The sequence below is a fragment of the Lepisosteus oculatus genome, chromosome 29 (assembly GCF_040954835.1).
Source record: "Lepisosteus oculatus isolate fLepOcu1 chromosome 29, fLepOcu1.hap2, whole genome shotgun sequence".
Taxonomy (NCBI): Eukaryota; Metazoa; Chordata; class Actinopteri; order Semionotiformes; family Lepisosteidae; genus Lepisosteus; species Lepisosteus oculatus.
Window position 1 is genome coordinate 8,640,358 of NC_090724.1, and position 22,011 is coordinate 8,662,368.

A 22,011-nucleotide genomic window follows, 5' to 3' on the forward strand; every position below is an offset into this window, starting at 1 on the left:
CGGGTCCAGTGTGTTTGGAATGGTGTCCTTAATGTGCCTCAAGACCAGCCTCTCGAATCACTTCATGATGACAGAGGTTAGTGCCACCAGTCGGTAGTCATTAAGGCATGTCACTGTTTTTTTCGTCGGTACTGGGATGATGGTGGTTGTCTTGAAGCAGGTGGGGACTACGGCTTGGCCCAGAGACATTTTGAAATGTCTGGGAATACACCCGCCAGTTGATGGGCGCAGGCTCTGAGGATGCGACTGGGTGTGCTGTCGGGTCCTGCAGCCTTGCGTGTGTTCACTTTTAGTAGAGATCTCCTCACCTCATCTGCAGACAGTGAGAGTCAGCTGCGGAGGGGGCAGTTCTGATGACTGGTTCTGTGTTGTTGGCTTCAAACCGAGCATAGAAGGTGTTGAGCTCGTTAGGCATGGAGGCATCATGGGCAGGTGCACAGATGTTCTTCCTCTTGTAGTCTGTGAGGGCCTGTATACCTTGCCACATACGCCTTGGGTCATTACTGGTGAAGTGTTCCTCTAATTCCTGTTTGAGTGTGTTTTTTGCATGTTTAATACCATTGTTTAGATTGATCCTGGCTGACCTCAGTTCTGATTTATTGCCAGATTTGATACATTCCACCACATGTATTTAATTACACCTATTAAAGAGCATTTAAAAATGAGAAACCAAAAGGAGGCACTTCTTTACACTTAGAGTGGCGAGGGTGTGGAGCAAACTGCCCAGCCATGTCATTGAAGTCGATATGCTGGCTGGCTTCTTCCAGGAAGCTCGCCGGTTCAATTATCTTCTACAGGGACCGAATGAATGACCTCATCTCGTTTGTACTTTTTCTGACATATTTTAAATGCAACGTCCCCCGGGTTCGCTTTGTCAGCAGCACTGCCAATTTTTAATACTTTTATCAAGCCCTCTTGTCATCTTTCTTCCGCGTTGATGGGGGTTTGTTAGAAACGCCTGGATATTATTAATTGACTAAGCACGTAATTGTGAACGTGGCGGATTAGTAGTTACCAATGAAACCTACTGGAATAAGTGGCTGATTGCTTGATTGAACCAGTAACTCCACCCCCAAAATCAGAGAGCGTTCTGATTGGCTGGGCTGTGCCCCGATTGGTAAAACTCTACGATCATTGGCTGAGCTGTATCCCGGTTCCGTGTTAGGGTCACTGTGTGCTGATTGGCTGATCGGCTCCTGGAATGAGCGGCTCTGTGTGCTGATTGGCCAAGCCGCGCCCGGGACAGGTTTCTTGACGGCCTTCGGGGGGCGCGCGCTGCTGTTGATCTTTTGCTGCTGCTGCTGCGTGCGCAACCATGACCCTGAACTGTAACAGCCACGAGGCGGACCGCGAGCCCAAGGTAGCGGCGGCGTCCGCCATTTCAAGCTCAAAACCAACCGTCGGCGCCGGGTGTCCGGTAATGTCCTCAAACATTTTTTTTTTGTGTGCGTCAAGACTTTAAAATTCGCTCGGGAGTTACTTCAGCTCCCGTCCTGTTTCGGTGGTAGTTACAACATAGTTCGCTCTTGTATCACTTTTTTCAGCCTCAAAAACAAAAAGACGACCGCCAGGCGGTTTCTTCGAAGTAAATCTGGGCGCTCCCGGTTTAATTTGGTCTCTGGTGGAAGCTCCGCCAAAACAAATCGACAGCAACGTCATATGAGTCTAGATCTGCTGGACGTGTTGAATTCTTAGTGGGTTAATCGTTCAACACTTCTTTTTCCGCCCTTCTCGGCGGATATTGGCGGGCTGTAAGCGGGGTTTTGGGGCTGTGGGCCTTGCGGTGGGTGTCGGGCCGGCCTATGGTGCTGACGATGAGGATGGGATCTGGTTGCAGGACAAGGCAGCGCCGAAGGGGATCGGACTGCTCGCTTCTGTCCTGGGACACCTGCTCAAGTTGTGGCCTGTCTGCTTAGTGGTAAGTAGAGCTGTTTGTGGCAGACGGATCGGTCTGTACTACCCGAGACCGGTGTGGGTCTTAACATCTGCTCTTTCCTGTCTTTGATCAACAATTCTCAAATATGACACCTGTTTAATTGAAGCGCGGGATGTGCTTGAAGTGAAGATCACCATCGCCCTCTGGTGGCAACTTGTATGTGAAGATGATGCTTGGTCCGTTTTGTTAATATTTAATTGCATGCTTTCCCCAAACGGCTTGTAGTTCAAGTCAGCATGCGTTGGCTGCAAAGGAACAAGTAAAAGGTTTATTCCCTGTTGAAAAGAGAAGAAAGGAAACAACGTTTTGGTTGTGGAGCCTTTTTTGGGTTTTTGCTCCCATGGAATAAAGATTTTCATTTGTCCCCCCCCAAACTCCTTGCAACCTGATTGGAACTACTTTGATCCATTTCTAGCTAAAATTTTATTTTTCTGATACATTGGGGCATCATGAAAAATGTTTTTCTCTGGATCTGTCTCAATGTGAGCATTCGGTTAAAAAAACAAGAGTGTTGGTACACTGCTGATTATTTCCAGTCCACTCCAGAGGAACTCATGACCAGAATCTGCTTCATTAAGGACGTCTGGGGTCCTTGATTCTGGTTTTTGTGGGTGAAATTCTGATGATCTTTTAAGGAGATCTAGAATAAAATCTGGAAAAGGGTTATTTGTCTAGAATAAGATCTGGAAAAAAGGTTTTCTGGTCCGTTTGTGGGTTAATTGGACTTGTATGACGTTCTTCATGGTTCCGGTGCTATCAGGGGAAGCCCACTGGGCCAGTCCTCTAGGCCCGGGCTCTGGGTGCCCTGCAGGTCCCAGTTCACCTCAGGGTCTCAGGGCGCCGCGCTGCTGTCTGCCGCAGGTCCGGGCGCTGCGCAGCCTGTCCTGGCTCTCCAGGCCCGCGGGGGGCGGGGTCGCCGCGGAGACGAGCTCCCCGTCGCCGGGGCGCTTCTGCCGCAGCGGGAGGAAGCGGCTGCGGCGCATCACCCGCCTGCTGCTGGCCTTCACGCCCCTCAGGCTGCAGAGCGCGCTGGGCTACCCCGTCTGCACCAGCATCGGCTGCTCCGTCTCGGAAGGCAAGGGCGGGGCTCGCGATCGCGCCGTGGGGACTGCTGGGGAGGAGGGGGGGGGTTACCTGCATGGTCTGGGTTCACTTGTCGCACGGCAGAACTGTTACTGAAGGAGTAAACCCCTGTCAATTATCACACTCCACTTAAAGCGATTTACAGGTCATGGGGAACAGCTATTAGGGTGACCTTTCTCCGAGGCAGAAAATCGCAAAGAAACAGGGCTGAAACAGGACTCCTATCACATAATAATTCATAATAATTCCTCACATTTATATTGCGCTTTTCTGGACACTCCACTCAAAGCGCTGTACAGGTGATGGGGATCCCCTCCACCACCACCAGTGTGCAGCCCTACCTGGATGATGTGCCAGTCTGCTCCCCACACACCAGCTCTCAGTGGGGAGGAGAGCAGAGTGATGAAGCCAGTTCAGAGAGGGGGATTATTGAGACACCGGGGTAACACCAGTACTCTTTTCGAGAAACGCCCTGGGATTTTTAATGACCACAGAGTCAGGACCTCGGTTTTATGTCTCATCTGAAGGACGGCGCCTGTTTACAGTACAGTGTCCGCGTCACTATACTGGGGCATTAGGACCCACGCAGACTGCAGGGTGAGCGCCCCCTACTGGTCCCACTAACGCCTCTTCCAGTAGCAGCCTTAGCTTTCCCAGGAGTCTCCCCTCCAGGTACTGACACATCTGCTGGGCTCCAGTGGGCTGCCAGCTGGGAGTACAGGGTCGTAGAGCTGCTGTAGTTGGAGTGAATCCTTGTTTTATGTTTTGGTGAAATAAGTCCCTGACCTCCTCCTCTCCCGTTGCAGAGGTGCGCAGCTCTCCCACCAAGCCGTGCGGCAAGGGCTGCAAGCGGAAGCAGGAAGACGTGGAGGAGGAGGAGCAGCAGTCCTGGGTGGAGGCGCTGACCCAGGAGCTGGGGGAGGACGACAGCCAGGCTGACCCCGACTACGAGGTGAGGGGCTGAGGGGGTATTGTGGTGGCGGCACAGGAACTTAAGGCCCTGAGTGTGAGGAGTGAAGCTTGGTAGTGAAAGCTTGGCCCGTCCAGTGATGGGCAGGGGGTGTGCCAAAGCTGTTACCACGAGTTTGGACCTGCCATTTGTGACCTTCCGGGCCTGGCTCGCGTTGGGTCACCCCGCACTTAGAGAATGTCCTCCTGTCCTCCAGCCGAGCAGCCAAGGGGAGACGGACAGTGAGGAGAACCGCACGCACAACGACACGGAGAGCGACATCGAGGTGGAGACGTGCGAGGGCGTCACCATGATCAAAGAGCTCCCTCAGGTACCGGGTCAGGGGTCCTGCTGGGGGTGGGGGACAGGGTCTTGGGCCCTGGGGAGAGCTGTGGGGTGATATAGCTGTGGTCTGTGTTGCAGGATGGCCCGGCTGAGGGAGAGCAGAAACCAGTGCAGTGCTGATCAGTGTGCAAAGAGGACCAGTCCTGGTGAGGAGCATCACAGCACTGCTGTGTGGCAGTACTGTGTGAATGTACTGAACGCTTGCTGACCTTGACAAAAAAGGCATTAAGAACAATTTTGAGTGTGCTAAAGAATGAGGGGCTTTAGGTTTTGTATTGTGCTATAAAACATCAACACCTAGTGTGGAAAGGGTAATCAATTCTGGTGCCAATTTTAATTGAGTGTAGTAAAGACAAATGAAAAGTCTGCTTTCAGTTCTCCGTGAGAAGCCCACAACTGTTGCTCTTTACTTGCAAAGGTTTTAAATGTATTTTGCTCAATAAGCATGTTTCTGGGGATGAAAAGTCAGGTTTGTACAGCTCTTGATATTCACTGCCAGCTCTTGGAAGGGATGCGAGTCCTTCACTGCCCTGCTCCTGCCTATGTTCCTTAAGCCATCTGTAATTTACGCTCTCGTGAAGCATAGTTCCCTCCTGCTCTGCTCTGGAGTGCCCCATCAGAGAGTTGGTGCAGGTTGTTTTTGAAGGGCTGTTGGCAGTGACTTCATTGAATGCGAAGAATGCTTCCACATGTTCCAGGCCAGGCTGCTGTGTCTAGCACCTTAAAATAGGGTGGCTGGCTTCTTAAGTCCTTCTGGTCCCTTTAGCCCTCTGCCCTCCAGTGCTTTTGCCAGTTTGTTATATAAAACTGAAGAGTTGTAGGTTGATTCACGTTATTCTTTGTAATCTTCCATTTCTCCACAGGCTTCTCCACATGCTGCCCAGATCTTGCCCACCTATCGGATCTCCCTTTGTGACTTATGACGCTCATGCCTTCAGTTTGATGTAAACAGATGTTTAAGGTGCTCCTTTTTGTATGGATATGTACATATTTTTTTCTGAAATGCTGTAATAAAATTTTCATATTTGTTGCTTTTGTGAGTGTTCTTGAATTGGGCATATCTGTTTTCGGTGGACCTGCAGCTCTTGCTGCCTGTCATTTAAAAACAGGGTTGGTACTAATTTCTTAAAATCTGGATCAGTTTAAATAGTGGTTACCTCTAATACCTGCTGCTGAGACTTCCCCTGCTCTGACTGCATGAGACCTGACAAACTTGGAGAGCTTACGCTAGTGATGCACAGCTCCAGTCCTGGAGCCCTATGGGCTGTGGGTTTTGGTTCCATCATTCTACCCAAGTCCCTTTAGTTTAATGGCACCTTCTCAATGTTTCCATGTTCCTTAGCTCTTGGGTTTATAGATGCCTGGAAAAGCAGCAGGATCCTGCCCTTCTACCTGGGCTTGTGCACCTATCAAATGTGATTAAATTTGGTTCACTGGTGGAAAGAATCTGAAGGGCCTTGTACTGTAATTTGTATCTTTAAACAAAGGTGCCCTGAGCTTTTTTGCTTGCTCAGCAGTGTCTGTTGATCAGTGGAGGTAAAGTGGGTGATGCACTGCAAAAGCTCAAGTTGCTTTCTCCCGTAATGTTGAACTCTTGCAGCAACATTAGACAGCTCCCTTTCCCTTGCAGGTCCTGTATTTGGCCACCAGATGGCAATGTAGCTTGCTGTCAGGGTCTTGGAGAGATGATGGAAGTTTCAGTTCTCCGGGACGAAGGTTGGTGATGCTGGGTTTCCCTGGGCAGCTTTGAGACCTAACAGTCAAGGTCCTGATGGAGGTCTGGGTGCACGTGGTGTGCACTGAGATCTGTGGGAAGGGTCTTTGACAGCTTTGTGCCCTTGTTAAGGTTCAGTAGCAAGAAAATTTCAATTCAATTAAAATACTTTTGTCTCACCTCGGCACGAATAGTTTAAAAGCCAGGTATAAGTTTGGTATATGCTGCATGAAAGTCCTGAGTACATTTGTGTTTTCTCTACACCACTTAGTGCTGTAACAAGCTGGTTTATCTTGATCTCTTGATCCGAGACTGATGTTGGAGGAGCAATTTGAGGTGGGCAGGAGCCTTTTCCTCAGGGTCTGGATGAGTCAGTTCTCTCACCCCTCACAGAGTGTGCCATCCATCTCTCCTTGATGAAACCATGGTCTTCCTGTGGCGTGAGTCAGCACTAGGCCATGGCCACATCCCTGAGGGAAGGCAGCACTGGGGCTGGGCTGGAAATGGGTTAGCTGTGGTTCTACTGGTAAGGCAGCCTTTTAGAACACGCTAGCTCACCCACCTGGCCTCACTTTTCAGACAGGAGTGTGTAGGGCATGTTGGCTACACCTAACCTGTTAACTTGTTTATAAAACAAGTAGGGCGCTTCTTAAAAAAAGAAAAGACCCTGAAACAAGCGTCTGTTATTAACTTTGCTTATCTGGCTGTCACTGCTAAGCAACCCTGGCAGTAGGGTATGCTGCTAGGGAGGAATAAGGCTTTTTTTTTGGTGGTGTGGGGAAATTCAGGTGATCCTTCTCTTCTTCGGGGTTCTAGAAGTGTCCTAGGGTCAGTCAGGCTCCACCAGCCGGCTCCCCCAGACTCCCAAGTTAAGGTTTTGCGATGATACAATTTGCATGGTGCAGTAATGCTGGCTTCTGCAGCTGTTCATGCAGGGCTATGTCCTTGAGGCTAATGATTTTGCAGTCTTAGTCTGAGGTGTACCTGATTCATACTGTAGCGAAGCACTGACCAAGGTCACCCTGAAGCAAGGTGTCTAGAGAGTGAAATTCTTCCTAACCCAGTTTCTAGAAAACTCCAAGCCTCAGGACAAATGACAGGTTGTCTTTGGCTTCCTTATGGTTTTATCTCATTAATTTATTTTTAATGTTTTTGGAATCTATTTTAAACACCATGTCTTGCCCTGGGATAGGGTTGAGACAAAGGACATGGTCCCTGAAGATGCTGTTCTGCGGGATGGAAGTTTTTAGACATCTGGCCAGGTTACAATCAGGCGTTTCACCCCCTCCCCCTCACTACCAATTGCAAGCCTGGTATTTGGCTGTCTTGTTTGCCAGTTTTCCAGTGCATGTCCGCTGGGTGTTTGTAGTTTGCAAGTAGATGAAGTTTTGTTTTACTTTGGACCAGTATCAGATCCTGAGCATTGAATCCCAATGCATTCCCATGAACCCTAAATGTTATTTCAGGCTTAAGATTTTGCATTTGGTGGTATAAAGCTTTGTAAGCGGTTTTAGTTTGTGTGTCTCTGGATGTCGGGCACACATGGGGTGATATTTTAAACACTGGTGGGCATAAAGGCTGTTTCATTGGCTCATTTTTACCAAAGGGTTTCCCTAATCACCATTAACACCGTGAGTTCTGTTTTCAAATATGCCAGTGCAGGAAGAAAACCATACCCAGCTCCTGATGAAGAGTCTGTAGATTGCTGTTCAGAGGCGTTCTGCTTTTAAATTTCATCTGAGCAGTGAAAGCCTTAATTTTTGTTACAGTTCTTGACGCGAGTCCCTCCTGGTGCTGTTTTTGTAAGCGATCATTGGTGAGGTACGATTATAGCATCCGTGCTCAAGAAGTCTCGGACATCTCAAAGTCAGCCTTGAGCCGCCGGGCTGAGAGACGCCAGGTACGTGAATTAGGTTACTGTTCCCACAGGTTCCTCTCTGCTCTACATAGAGAAAGGAAGACGCCCTCTAGCTTGATTATAACATCCCTCATTGTGTCTCTTACTAAGGCATGGCCAGAGGGCTGTCCTTGCTCAATGTCGGGGCTGAGGAGTGACTTGCTGGTCACCATTGAGAGGTCCCGGACACCAGCGTCCGGGTAGCTGACCTTGTGTACCGCGAAGTGTAGGACCGGTCAGAAGGAAGAATATTCTCCCAGCGTTGTGGCCTCTTTCCCTGATTTCCATAACCAGACCTGGCAGGAGTGGACAGGTGCGCGTCTCATGGCCAGGCCAGTCCCAGCGATTCGTTGCTGAACACGGTCCCGCCACACGTGGTTCAGTATAACCAGGGCAAAGCACAATGCGGCCTCCCCAGTTTGATAACCCCACCGGCCCCTCCGCTAGGCGGACCGGCGTGGGCTCCAGTGGCAGCCCGTGACGCGCGGAGCAGAGTTCTGCAGCGGGTCCGCCGGGGCTCGGCCTCCCTGCCACTGGAGGGTAGCGGCTTCTCGCTCTCCCCCACCCCCCGGGAATCTTCGCGCAGGGAGGAAGCAGGAAACCTGTGGGCGGGCTCTTGAATACACTACGGGGCGGAAGCTGCGGGCCCTTAGGCGTGCGCTCACACGCAGAGCCTGCGGCATTAATGCTGGTTTCCCCACAAGCTCAAGGACGCTGTGAACACTTCAGATTACCGGCTTTGAACTCTTACGCGTTGGTGGGCTGTGGGCTACAGAACCGATCAGGAGGTTGTGATCGCATGCTTGTTGGGTTTGCGATGTGAAGTAACCCTTAATTAACTCGCCTCCTTAACTCATCTTTAAATGTTGCGTTTCATTGTCACAAGCCGTTCCGTGGGTTATTAAAAAAACATGGAGGTATGCTTTGAGCACATCCTGGTATTGGCTGTGGTTGGCGTAGCTTTTGTTTTCAGGAGAATTCTTGCCCGTCTCGTTTTGTTGTCATGCTCAGCTCTTGAGGAGAGTCGCTACCGGCGGCACTCGTCTGCGCCTGCAGAGAGCTCTCTTTAGCTGACGAGGAGGTGTGGCTGTCTAGTATTCTTCGCGAGACAGATCGTCACCATTCTCAGTCCAGTCTCTGGGCAGGGGACCCGGATTCAATGGCTAGGGCTCTGGTTAGCATGACTGGTGAAGAGTTTCAGCGAAGATGTTGGTTAAGAAAACCTGCAGGAGTGATGGAGTAGTTTGCTGGTTGTAATGAGTCATGCTTCTGTAGCACGGCTGAGTGTCTCCTTTCACATAAATACAGGGAACCATGGTCGTGTCTTTCCTATGGCTCTGCGTGAGACTGACTTTGGGTCAGTGTTTGGAGGACGTCTGTCCTCTCCGTTCTGCTTGGTCCGTGGCAGGACCAAGTAGGCTGGCTGAAACTGAGGCTGTCTCTCTCAGGAGCCTCATTCCCATTATCATGTGGCTGGGAAGCAGAGAAGTTCCTGTTGATATTCACAATCTCCTCTCATTATTAACTACATGGATTATACCGGGGCTGAACGGATTACCACAAGCCTTTTTTGAATCTGCAAATGTGTCTAGTGACCTTTGATTGTCAAGGATTAATTTTCTCTTTTTTTAAAGCCTCATGCATTTATTCATCTAGCTATCTATCTGATAAGCTATCTATGTGTTTAAAACACTCATCTCAATGTATTAGATCTGAAAAAAAATTCAGATTTGTTTTTCCATCAACGGCTCCTATTCTGTAACGAGGCCATTTATCCTCGGGGTCGACAGACAGACCTCGGAAGAGATGAGTAGCGCAGAGGGTTTCGGGGATGAGAGCCCCACACAGGCCGCCCCAGGATGCGGACCCCCTACGCAGTGACGCTCTTCAGAGGCCGTGGCAGGCCCAGGGGGGCGTAGGAGCTGGGGAGCAGATCTCTCGCTGTTTGCGGACTCCGGGAGAGAGGGAGAGTGGGCGGTTGTGGAGAGCCCTTGCTGCCACTTGTGTACGTGCCAGCGCTGCTAACTCAACAGCAGCTCTCTTTTTTGTTAACGCTTGGTTTCTACATACTAAGTGTGAAAAGCACCATTTTCCTGCCTTTTTTCTAGACTTCGGAAAAATCTGACCCTTGTTGTTTTCTGTTTTTACCCTGGAAAGGTGAGCATGTCCTTATATAGCCAGAAAGACATGAGGTGCTGCTTCACCGGCAGTGTGGCAGCTAAGCTTGTGAAATAAACAGACGATCTGCTGCATTGTGAGCAGTGCAATCCTCTTCTGGGTCAGTGCATACAACCTCTGTGAGTATGGTGTTGGATTCACATGGTTAGTTTTAAACGTGTGGTGGTTTAGTGTGCCGGCCGGTGATGACCAGGGTTTTGACATGTGACTCCAGCAGAGTCTCTGTCAAGTCTGTCTCCTCTGAACAATGAAGCATTTGGAGGGATGAACCACAACGATGGAGGGTACTGAAAAGCGCTCAAGAGGGGGACACAGTTGTCGGTGGAAGAGTCTGCGATTGAACCAGGGATGTTGTGGCGCGGTAACAACTCCCTTATCTAGACTTGTCTTCCTGTGATGAGGGCCCGTGAAACACATTCTCAGTTTCTTGCAGCATGTGCATTGTTGCATTAAAAATGCTATCAGGGTTTCATTAAGCTATCGCCAGGCTGTCAAATATACGCTTGTCCAGCGCTGTTTCTTGTCTTGGTGGTTTTAAAAAATGTTCTGTCAAAAGTGAGTGAGGGATGTTCAGAAACGCAAGGCCTGATTTTTAACAAACCTTTAACATGAGTTGTTAAACCCTTAACGAACATCCCTTAATGGGAGAGAAGCAGTGGAGGGGGTGGGAGACATGGTGAAACAGAAAGGGGGTGGGAGAGAGCAGACAGTTTCTGTACCAAGACAGAATAATCATTCTGAGCATTACGTACTGTAGTTGTAGACGTTTGCAGCAGCCAGTTACTCGGTCCTTTAATGGATAATTAGCAGAGTCGAGGTGACAGTTAAGGCATGCTGTTAAGGTTCTGTAATGGTGTGGATAAGAAAGTCTGCAAGTTGAGCTGACCTGCCTCAGGGAAACTACAGGGTGGGGATCCAGTGCTCTGACTGTGAGTTTGCTGTGATGTAGCCGATGCAGTCTCTGTTGAGAAGCTGTATAACTGCAGATAGTCTGATTGTCTAGCTCCTACTGCTTTCTTCGTCTAACTGTCCTCTACTGTTCACCCCTTTCTTCTTTAAGATCCATGTCGATTTCTTAGCATCAATTAAGAAGATTTCACAGAGGAATACCTGCAACCAGTTTTCATCCTCAGATCAATTTGGATTTATTTGTTAAAGTCATTCGATAGTTTTTTTTCAGAGCCTGTAGAAACCAAGAGATCCGAGCCTATAGTGTCTGTTCGTCAAGCCAAGCTTTATTGTACGCATACAAGGAACCATAATAAGGACCATAGTAGTTATAGTAGCTCAAAGGGGATATGGCTCTACACAGTTTATATACACTTTTCTCTTCACCCCACTCTTCACATCTTTGAGGTACTTTTTCAAGAAACTCAAGGACTCAGAGAGTAATTAAAACATTCCTTCCTTATCAGGGAGTTTGGTACAGAAAGGGAGAAGCATCTGTGCTCAAGCAAGCGGTGAAGGTTCGAGTTTAGCATGTGAATTCAGCAGGAGTTCATATCTCCTACCACTATATGGGTACAGAGTAACATATAGATTTTGCTAGGGGACTCCATCAAGCCTAAGAGAGACGCTTTGGCATCTCCAACATCATTGTCCAGCAGTCTTTGTTTTAGCCTTCCGTCTTGGGAGAAACTCGTTATCTGTACTGGTGAATCCAGGGCACTTAGCCTGGGACGACTTTCATTTACAATCAGGATCAAGAGCTCACTGGGTGCAAGTGCCACAGACCTGCACAGCAGGCAGTTGGCTGCTCAGGGACGCTGGGACCTGACATGCTGTCTTCTGTGGGGCTCCTTAACAACAGGAAACTGTTGCCTCTGAAGATGCGGCCTCTGGGGGTTTTCAACACTGCCCCCACCAGCAGTCCTGGGCTAGCGGTCGAACGCTGTGCGTCTGCTGTACGTGATCAGGATACTGAGATACGAGTATGTGGTGGAGTGATGGGCTTGCGTTGTGTGGAAAAAAAAGTTATATAAACTATTTCCTAGTCTGCTTAACCAGTAACTAAAGTACGAAACAAAAACATTTATAAACGCATAAAAAGCATATCAGACGGTGAATACCTAGCACAAAAACAGAGACGAAATCTGATAAACAGAGCCAAGAGTCTTTTTTTAATCAATATTACAAGTCCTTCCTTGTGAGGGTATGTTGGGTCTGCGTTTTGGGGCTACACAGGGCGGCCCTGATGATAAAATCCATTCTGACACATTCTTTGTGTCAGAAGTCTCCGACATTTTTCTAAACACTGCTCACATTTTTTGGCAATCAAAAGTCTGATTATTCAGTTCTGTACATTCTGAACATTTTTAAGTAATGTATTCAGAAACCTCAGTAGTGCTAGAGTTGCTTTGAAAACACCCCCACCGAACCGCAGCCGAAGCCCAAGGACAGCCCCCATAGCTCCCCAGGACTAGAGACCGGCTGGGCTGTGGATGTATAAACTGGGGGACCATTCAGCTTTATGCAGTAAGCTTAAGTCTTTGTACAGAATATCAGGGGTGAGATGTTGTTTTTAAGTGTCAGCACTCTGAAAACTCTGTGATGGTGGTGAGTTTGGCCTGAGTCTTCAGCTTTCCCCATGCAAAGCTGTGAATCGTAACTTCCTTCTTGTGCACACGCAGGTTAGACTCAATTGCAATAATTACTTAATTATTATTACATTTATTAATTCATTCTAATTATAATTAATAATAATTCCTCACACTTATGTAACGCTTTTCTGGACACTCTACTCAAAGTGCTTTACAGGTAATGGGGATCCCCTCCACCACCACCAGTGTGCAGCCCCACCTGGATGATGCACCTGTACAGAGTCAGGACCTGTTTTACTTCTCATCTGAAGGACGGCACCTTTTTACAGTACAGTGTCCCTGTCACTATAGTGGGGCATTAGGCTCCACACAGACTGCAGGGTGAGCGCCCCCTACTGGTCTCACTAACACCTCTACCAGCAGCAGCCTTAGCTTTCCCAGGAGTCTCCTCTCCAGGTACTGACCAGGCTCATACCTGCTGGGCTCCAGTGAGCTGCCAGCTGGGAGTTGTAGGATGATATGGCTGCTGGCGTGTGTACCTGGGTGTACAGTTCAGAGTTTAATCCCCCTGCATGTCCTCAGCTGCTCAGCACCGTCTGAAGTTCTGGACAATTGAAGTTGACTGAAACAGTTTAGTATGGTTTAATGGCAGTAAGAAGTGGCAGTAACACTAACACTGGATGTACTGTGGTAACCGCTCAGTTCAAGGTTCGCCGGCACAGCGCGTCGAGTGGGAGCTCTGAAGGCCTGGCCTGTGCAGTCTGGGAGGGGAATCATCTGTCATACTGCTGCCGCCCACATTAAACGGCCTGTTAGAGACGCTCTCCTTCAGGCCCTGTGCTAAAGAGGCCTGGGGGAGCTGTAAATCCGGCCAGCCCCCACTCCCCTCGGCTCGGGAGGGCCACAGCTTTATCAGAGCAGAGAGCTCAGGCTCGTGCAAGAGCACAGGAAGCAAGGAAGAGAGAAGCACAGAGACAGGAATCCCTCTACCGTGTGGCTTAATGCAGCGTTAAGCCATTTGCTCGTGGTTTGAAAACCTTGTTTTGAGATAGACTAGTGAGTGCTTTCATATGCTGTCTTGGGCTAGGTGTGCAGGGGCTTATATAAGGGACTCACTCTCGAGCTGCGCTCTGCTGGGGTCCCAGCCGTGCCTCCTGGTTCTTGTGAGTGCAGGTGCGAGCCAGCGGCCTGGCACCCGTGTGCCCATCCTGCTGCACGGGAGGCCTCGCAGCTGCACGAAATAAAGCAAGAGCAATAGATCGTCGAAACCCCCTTTCACCGCAGCTGTCCCAATTCGCACCCTAGCTTCTGTAGAGTGCTTTGGATAAAAGCAAAAAACGACGGATTCATGTCTAGAAGAGACAGGCAGAAGCAGAAGGCTCATTCTTGACGCAGGACGGTTTCCTCGTGACCCCTGGCAGCCCTCGCCGCCTAGGACAGTGCCAGCCGGATTAGAGGAGCCCCACTGGCAACAGGGAATGAGTATGAATGGCACAGGTGTTCCTGTGGTAGTTTTTTCAGAGTGGCAACAATTTTAAACAGGGCGCAAGCGCATGCATGTGGGGGGAGAGGACTGTGTGTGACCTAAGAGACGATGGGACGCCGGGCGATTTCTCGGGGGCGGTGGGCGCTCTGAATCATCTGTCATCTGCAGCACAATGGCTTTATACCTGCTGGAATCATCACAAATGAGCCTTTTTAATCTGAAGAGCAATTACAGAAATTAGCCTTCTGACAGCATCATAAAATGATACATCGGCAGAGCACTGCTGCTCAGCAAGATGGGCAAATTGCTTTTGAGGAGGTGATGGCAATTAATACATGCATCGACTAAGAGAGGCTGCGGCGCAGCCCCACGGTGGATCTGACAGGCTGGTTTTAGATCGTCTGCGGTCTCCTCTTTCGTGTGACCAGCACTGTCCCACAGAGCTCTAGTGGAAGTCAGAGTAGGAAGGTGATGCAAAAAAACACCAAACTTGCAGGCAGCTCACAGGATTCAGACGCCGGGCTCCACAGGAATCTCTTTACGTGTCTCGCAGGTGAATTATGCCAGGAGTACAGACCTTTCCTTAACACCGTCGCAGCTGAACAAAGGTGAGGAGGAGCTTGGGTGTGAGGCCGGGGGGTGACTTCCTCTGAGGAAAGGGGGGTTTGAGATCAACTGAAATGTGAAGGAGTGATGGTTTGGGGTGTGTGTAGCGATACACTGTAGTTCCACCACCTCTGCCTGTCTCTTGTGTCTAGAGAAGCTGGTTTTCAAACATTTAAAAAAATCACTTGTTTGCATGACAGATTCTGCATGTTTTCTTATACCCATCAAATTAGATTTTGGTCCAAAACGATCCAAAACAGGAAATACAACAGTGTGCTTTAAACAGAGACTGTGATTTATTCACTGCTTCAATCTTTCTGTTTTCTTCTGTGCGGTCTTTCTTTTCTATTTTGCATGTTTTTCAAGCACCCCAGTAGTTCAGTCAAATGATCTGGTGTGTCCCAGTATCATTGAGTTCTGCAGCTTGCAACAGCCAGCGGAAAAAAAATGACCTGGATTTTTAAAAGTTTCTACGGTTTTAAGAAGTTTTAAATTACTTTCTCGTTTCTCATGACAGTTAAGACGTAGGGTGTTTTTTTTAATGTGTTGTTATTGTGGTTGCCAGTTTCTCATGTATATGCATGCGTTCCATTTTATCTAGTTAGGTTTCCTTATCGGTACAAAGTGCAGCAGGTTTTCAGAGTGAGGAGTGATGACATGAGGAGTGTCCACTGGGCTTTCCCTGTCTTCTTCACAGACAGGGCCCTTTGATGTTGCTGATGATATAAATTGGGTTTGCCTTTCGCTTAGATAAAGCAATCACTGCATCTCCGTGCTGCCCGGGAGAACAGAGATGGCTTATCAGCGTTTCCTCCTTCATCGCAACTGCAGAAATAAGGATGAATAATTCAGCTCTTTCAAAAATAAAGCACTTCTTTAATGACTGCTAGAGAGAAATTTCCGAGAAAGGAAGGAATAAAAGGATTTTGCGTCAGTAGCCCTACCACCTTTGTAGCATGATGTGTTGAGACCTCAGAAGTTGAAGGGGGCTGAGGGGACCTCGAAGAAATCCTTTTTTTCTGCTGTTAGCAGTGTTGGCGGACCAGCAGGTGGCGCTCTTCCCTCTTAAACATGGTTTCTGGTCCTCAGTATGGTGCTGGAAGACACTGTGCTGTAAGGAGGCATTGCCCTTCAGATTCAATGTCAAAAGTACTTGTGCTGATTAAAGAATTCGTAGTGCTGTTCATAAGAGAGTAGGTGAAACAGCTGGGCTCTGATCCTGTGGCATCGCTGCGGTTTTGCTTGTCACTGGCGGAGGTTATCTGCTGGAAAATGTGTTGGCTTGGCCTCGTTTCCTAGTTCCTTCCACAGATTAAAACAGGTGAATAGTGGAGCTCCGGATTTTGAAGTGATGCTTTGGAATGTGTTCTTTCTACATAACCGGATTGAAGTTTCTGTATAACAACCTTTTTTTTCTCCAAAAAACAATTTGCGGTATCGTTTTTATCATCAATTATTCTTAAGTGTTTAACTTTCTAAAAGTAACTTTTCTTATGATAAATATTGGTTGTCCTTGTAGTGCGGGACTTACATCATAGGCTATTGGGTATACAAAGTTTCAACACAAGAAGATGCTCTAGTAATCCTTGTACTTCATAGAATGAGGTATTGCTGTATCTTTTTTCCTGCAGCAACACGATTCCTCTGTTCATTTTCATCTTTTAAGTTGGTTTCTCTTTCTCTGCTGGTAATTTTCCCTCTGCTGCTCGAGTGCCCTGTTTGTGTGCTGTAAGTAGCCTTCCATTTGGTGATGCGATGCCTGACAATTACCCATAATTACATCCATTTGACTGTGAAGCTTTGATTCTGCTGTGACAATGTGTGTGTGTGTGCAGAGGGAGTCATTATTATAGAACAGTTCATGGTAATGTTCTTACAGTGAACTGTGACATTAAAACTTTACTGCGATTTTTGTATTCTATGAGTTTGTTGCCTGTTCCTAGGAACTCGGATTCATCATTGTGTTTTAATAGTGGTTTATCATTATGTATCATTGTTTCGCTATGACTCACACCTTCATTGCTATGAACGTGGAAAATATGAATGCAAATTTTGCAGTTTACAGGACTCCAGCTTCACGTTTTTAACGTTTCCAAGCCTCGGTGTCAATTCTGGGTTTTCTTCAGAATGATTTATGATGGCTCTCTGTGTTTAACCATGCTTTTATGAAAAATAGAAAGGGCACGACGCGCTGATTTCAGAGCAGCAGGATGCAGCCTGATGCGGCTCTCCCTGAGGGGCCCCGGGCGTCCGTTACCGCCATCATGCTTGCCTTAGAGGTGCCTCCACAGCAGATCCAGGCAAAGACAGAAAATAATAAAAAAGCCCGAAGCACAGTATTTTCATTTGTTTTCATTTTTCAGTTCCATTTCTGAAATTAATTGGCAATTTGGAGTCAGGACTGCATGGATAATGTGCTTTTATGCCAGTTCAATAGAGGCGGGGATGAGGCTCATTACCCTGGAGGGTACACCTGATCCCCTGAGCACACAGCTCTCTGCTCCCAGCTGGGCCAAGACTGCAGCCAGGGGGAGGAGTGAGAGGCAGGCAGGGCAACAAGAACTGACTGATCGGTGGGACCAAGGATGAAATAAATACGTAATAATTGAAACTACTGTGTTCAGTTCAGTTAGAGTGCAGGGCTGCAGTGTGTTCAGTATCTCTGTGTTACAATGCAGAATTGCAGTGTGCTCAGTAGCACAGCATTAGAGTGCTGTTCTGCAGTGTGTTCAGTAGCTCAGTGTTAAGTGTTGGGCTGCAGTGTGTTCAGTAGTTCAGTGTTACAGTACAGGGCTACAGAGTGTTCAGTAGCTCAGTGTTACAGTGCTGGGCTGCAGTGTGTTCAGTAGCTCAGTGTTATAGCGCTAGCATGCAGTGTGTTCAGTAGCTCAGTGTTACACCGCTGGCATGCAGTGTGTTCAGTAGCTCAGTGTTACAGTGCTGGGCTGCAGTGTGTTCAGTAGCTCGGTGTTACAGCGCTGGCATGCAGTGTGTTCAGTAGCTCAGTGTTACAGTGCAGGGCTACAGTGTGTTCAGTAGCTCAGTGTTACAGCGCTGGGCTGCGGTGTGTTCAGTAGCTCAGTGTTACAGCGCTGGGCTGCAGTGTGTTCAGTAGCTCAGTGTTACAGCGCTGGCATGCAGTGTGTTCAATATCTCAGTGTGAGAGTGCTGGGCTGCAGTGTGTTCAATATCTCAGTGTGAGAGTGTTGGGCTGCAGTGTGTTCAATATCTCAGTGTGAGAGTGCTGGGCTGCAGTGTGTTCAGTAGCCCTGTGCTAGAAAACTGGGCTACAGTGTTCAGCGTACAGTGTTGCTGGCATGGTGCGTGGTGATTTGCAGGCAGCAGCAGTGTTGGGGTCCTGCGTAATGACAGTCCTTAGCCCAGCCAGGTTGCCCTGGTCCCCACCTTCCAGGCTGCTCTGAGATGGGAGGGCAGAGCAGAGCAAGGGCTCTGCGGCAGAGCTGACATGCTTAATCGCTATCTGGCAGTTCTCAGCATACAAACACGCTCACACTGACAAATAGCCACGCAAGAGATTTCTTTATCTCACTCCTGCAGGCATGCGGCGCTCACCAGAGTTCTCGCAAATCCTTATGGTTTGTGTGTGCGTGCCAGGCAGCCTTTATGTTTTTTTTTTCTCTGCGTTTTCATGACATGTTCAGGCTGCGGTTTGAAGGCAGATTTTCATGTGCAAGCACTCCCAGACACGTCGTCGACATTGAGCCATGCAGCGGCAGTCTCGGAGGGCTGCAAATCACATTTCTTTGAATGCACCCAAATAAGAATGTATTGAAGAAAACAAAAGCAGAAAACAGGGGAGGAGACTGTCTGTCCCTGTGCTTCAATATGAATGGGAAGAGAGTGGAGAAGCCCTGTCATTGCAGGAGCTACTGTAAAAAAGTCCCTTCTTTCTGCATGGGAGGATCATGTGGGTTTTTGCTGGTCATGACTGTGTTGGGTATGTACACCCAGCTAAGAGTGCTCCCCCCCTGTCAGCCAGCTTCTTGCCTAAGCCGAATTAAAGACAATTGCATGGATTGACGGGAATCTCGCTGCGCAGTCGGGCAGCTGCCCAAGAGAAGTGAAAGCCCCCTTGGCATTTGCCTGACTCGCACTGGTCTGCGCCCTGCTGCTAGATCATCCCGGTGGGCTGCTGTGCCCACATCCGCTGTGCTTTTGAACTGCGGCGCAGAAGCTGTCTGTCCGAGCTGCTTTGGAAAACGTACTGTCTTTTCGAATGCAGTCCAGCAGTTTCTTGCAGTGTGAAATCGAGGGTGATTGTTTCTAGTGATGGAGTAATGACAGATAACAGAGGTCTGCGCTTGTACTGCACGTGGATCAATAGCATATATGCCTTTGCGAAGCAAGCCATGCTTTTATGGGGGTTTTTTGTGTGCTGCATTTGCACATCAGTTGGAAATGGTGTCCAGAGGGGGTGATGAAGCTCTAGTCTAAATTTCCAATCATGTCTCGTCTTCCTCCCAGTATATTCCTCCGGCTCATTGCTCTGTAGCTGACAACTCTCTCTGCCTGTTATTTTCCAAACTGCCCATCTCGGCAGCGGAGCTCACACTCAGAGGTGTGATGGGGAAGAAAATTACTTTCTTTAACTTCCCCCCTCACCCTCCGCTTCAGAAAAGGAGCTGCAATGGTGACCTACCGACACAGGCTAAATGCACTGGCCCATTTGCACTGGGGGGTGTCATTTGCAGAAAGTGTTGTCTGTAAAAGTGCTGACAGCTTTATCAGAAAACATTTGACTGCAAGTGCTTCTGGCAAAAGCCAAAGAATGTACTCAGTCATCTTGATTCTCATCCTGTAGCTGTCCACCCTTCCCTCTTCCCTCCCAGTAGTGGGTTTGGCTGCTCCCTGGTGCTGAAAAAGGGGGTGTTCGGGCTCAGAGCTGCTGCCAGCCAGTGGCTCGAATCCCACGAGGAGCTGGGCCTTAAGCCTGTTCAGCGCTGTTACACCTCCTCTCTAATTTCCTCACTGCTGTTCCCCAAGATTCCTGGGAAATGGTTTATATGGGAAAAAAAACACTAAACCCCTGCCACAAAAACAGACAATAGCTGGTTCCTTTCTGATGGTTGATATATCTTGAGAGGGGCTCCTTCAAAGAGAATTTTCTGGTTTTTAAACATCATCTTGCACCCCGAGCTTTGCAGCACGATCTTTTATTAATGAGACCGAGCACATCGGGAGTGGATGGAGTCTCATCCTACGCTCGGTTTGGGGGGACTGCCGAGGGGTTTCTGTAACCCACTGACCCTTTTGGATTTATTTTTAGTTTTGTTCCCTTCCAGGCAAACAAAATCTGTTTTCTAGCTGTAACAGGAAGTTTCTATAAGCTTTACAGCTGAAGATCCATCAAGTCGTTATTCTCTTTTTGCTACTCTGGTCTGTGTGGTATTAGCCAGCTATCCATCCGCTGGTGGAGTCGGATCGTTAATTCTCGCTTCTGTCGGATTCCTTTGCTTTTTTTTAATAGACTGAAATCCAGTCCAGCCCCTTCTCTGGCTCTGAATCTGCCCCCCTGCCTCCAGGCACGGGTGAGGCTCGAGCTGTCCTGCGATTGCCCTTGATTATTCTGCTCATCCTCCTCTTGGGTTTCCATCAGCCAAGGTTGAAACAACAGAATCACCAGAGCCAGAACAAACAGACATTTCTCCTCACTCATCTCCTGTGATGGGAGCCAAGTCGGATCCAGGAGCGCAGTGAGGACTTTTTCAGCAGTTTGCTGGATAGGGAATAAACACCGGCTCCTGTGTGTAACGAAAGCGTTCTTTTGGGACCCAATGCCGATGACACAATCCGGGGACGAGTGAGGAAAACACGAGGGGAAAAGCATGCAGGAGTCGGGAATGAAAACGGGGGGCGTGCCCATGGAGTCCAGGGCAAACAATCCAAAAGAAATCCAAAACGAGGCAAAAGTCCAAAGTTGGGCGGTCCATTCAAGACAAAGACAAACAGGATTAAAAACCGGAGCGGGATCTGGTGGAGGGTCGGGGGGAAAAAAGGGGAATGAGACCAGACGCTCTAGATCCTGGACTCGCTCGGTATGGGAACCAATGCAGAGCCTGGAACAGAGTGAGCGTCTGGCTTTTAAGGCGGGCTGGAGAGGAGGCTGGAACAGGGGGCAGGTGCACAAAATCAACTCGGAAGTAAAAGAGCCGGAGCACCCTTAAGGGGGAGGGACTACAATCGTGACTGTGAAAAGCAATGGGATCGAACCTCCGTTGTCTCTCTCATTTGAGCTTGAGGTTTCTTCCCTCGGCTGACCTTGATCTGTCTGCGTGCAGACCAGGCCTCCTCCTGCAGAAGACATTAGCGGGACACTAATTAAGATGCATGAGAGAACGACCCAGAGGGCAGCAGAATCGGCTGCTGTAGCACAGCTTCAGACAGCTGGAGATGGCACACACCCGTGTCAGGGCCCCGATCAGCAATCGATGAAAACAAAATCCATTCTTGTGCGTTGCTGTGAATTCACGAGAAAGAGGGAGAGAGAGAAAATAGTTTTTGATATGGTTAAGATTGACTACAGCTGAAAGAGAAAAGGTCTTTGTGGTTTTCCCTGATGGCTGGCCAGCAAGGAGCTCGCAGATTGCCCGACCGGAGGCCTAGCGGGGCTTGTCTGACAGGTTGACATTTCGAGGCCGTTTTTCTCTTTTTCAGCCCCAGCTCCTTGCCTCATAAGGAGAATAGTCTAGAGGCGCCAAATAGCGAATATTTGTTCATCCCTGTTGAAAATAAAGACACCCTTTGCCAGAACTGTCCAGTCCCACTGGTCCCTGAAAGGACATGCTGTTCTTCTGAATATGCCCTACGGGTGGATATGGCTCTCTGACTTTACTACTCTCAGTCTCCTGCAGGTTCCTCTTCAACACACACCTACACACGTGTACAGTACCTGTCTGTCTCCCCATCTCTGTCTGGACATGGTATTGCATTTTTATTTGACATTCCCGATGCCACTCACTGATAATTTAAATGAAGCCAGATGGGGGTGAAGCTAGATCCTGAAACAGGTTTAGTTGTGAAAATAGGATGCCTTTTTGTTTCCCCTTTGGGGACATCCTCCCATTGCCTTGCAAGAGGCACTACTTTTCTGGGGTCACCTTATGCCCCACGTGCCCCCCGTCACACGTGCACATGCAGCGGGCACAGACGGCCATGCACCCAGAGACCTGGTAAGCTAATTCAGGGGACACGCCGTCCCAGCCGCCTCTCTCTGCCACGCGGGGACAGACGAGCCGCTGCGAGAGTGTGGCTCCAGC

At 48.8% G+C, this 22,011-nt stretch overlaps 2 protein-coding genes across 9 annotated transcripts in view; both read left to right on the forward strand.

Annotated features, from left to right (window-relative positions):
* The first annotated feature begins 1,285 nt into the window (after positions 1-1,285).
* org (oogenesis-related gene) lies at positions 1,286-5,344 on the forward strand. 2 transcript variants are annotated; one of them, XM_015365368.2, is made up of 7 exons: positions 1,286-1,417; positions 1,838-1,918; positions 2,798-3,011; positions 3,826-3,971; positions 4,186-4,299; positions 4,392-4,459; positions 5,177-5,344. In XM_015365368.2, exons 1-6 carry the CDS (start codon positions 1,316-1,318, stop codon positions 4,431-4,433), a joined length of 699 nt encoding a protein of 232 aa, XP_015220854.2. In that variant the 5' UTR covers positions 1,286-1,315; the 3' UTR covers positions 4,434-4,459; positions 5,177-5,344. The 2 variants fall into 2 exon arrangements, with proteins under 2 accessions (XP_015220854.2, XP_015220855.2); XM_015365369.2 differs by having other exon boundaries at positions 1,294-1,360.
* lingo3a (leucine rich repeat and Ig domain containing 3a) overlaps positions 5,187-22,011 on the forward strand; it is a 55,292-nt gene continuing 38,467 nt past the window's right edge. For 3 of the 7 annotated variants that reach the window (XR_011183967.1, XR_011183966.1, XM_069185862.1), the window contains exons 1-2: positions 5,187-5,274; positions 5,944-6,029. Coding sequence is in view for 1 of the 7 variants with exons in the window: in XM_069185862.1 (XP_069041963.1) it covers positions 5,999-6,029 (31 nt within the window). In the remaining 6 variants the exon portion in view is untranslated. Of the gene's footprint in view, positions 5,275-5,943; positions 6,030-14,021; positions 14,737-22,011 lie in introns of those variants that run through there. The other 4 variants (XM_069185866.1, XM_069185864.1, XM_069185865.1 and 1 more) reach the window with 3 other exon arrangements.

Bases quoted from the DNA above. Each gene is read 5' to 3' on its own strand.
- org (XM_015365368.2), top strand. From the start codon at position 1,316: ATGACCCTGAACTGTAACAGCCACGAGGCGGACCGCGAGCCCAAGGTA. The intron at 3,012-3,825 runs GCAAGGGCGGGG...CTCCCGTTGCAG, and splicing joins CGGCTGCTCCGTCTCGGAAG to AGGTGCGCAGCTCTCCCACC. The intron at 4,300-4,391 runs GTACCGGGTCAG...TCTGTGTTGCAG, and splicing joins TGATCAAAGAGCTCCCTCAG to GATGGCCCGGCTGAGGGAGA.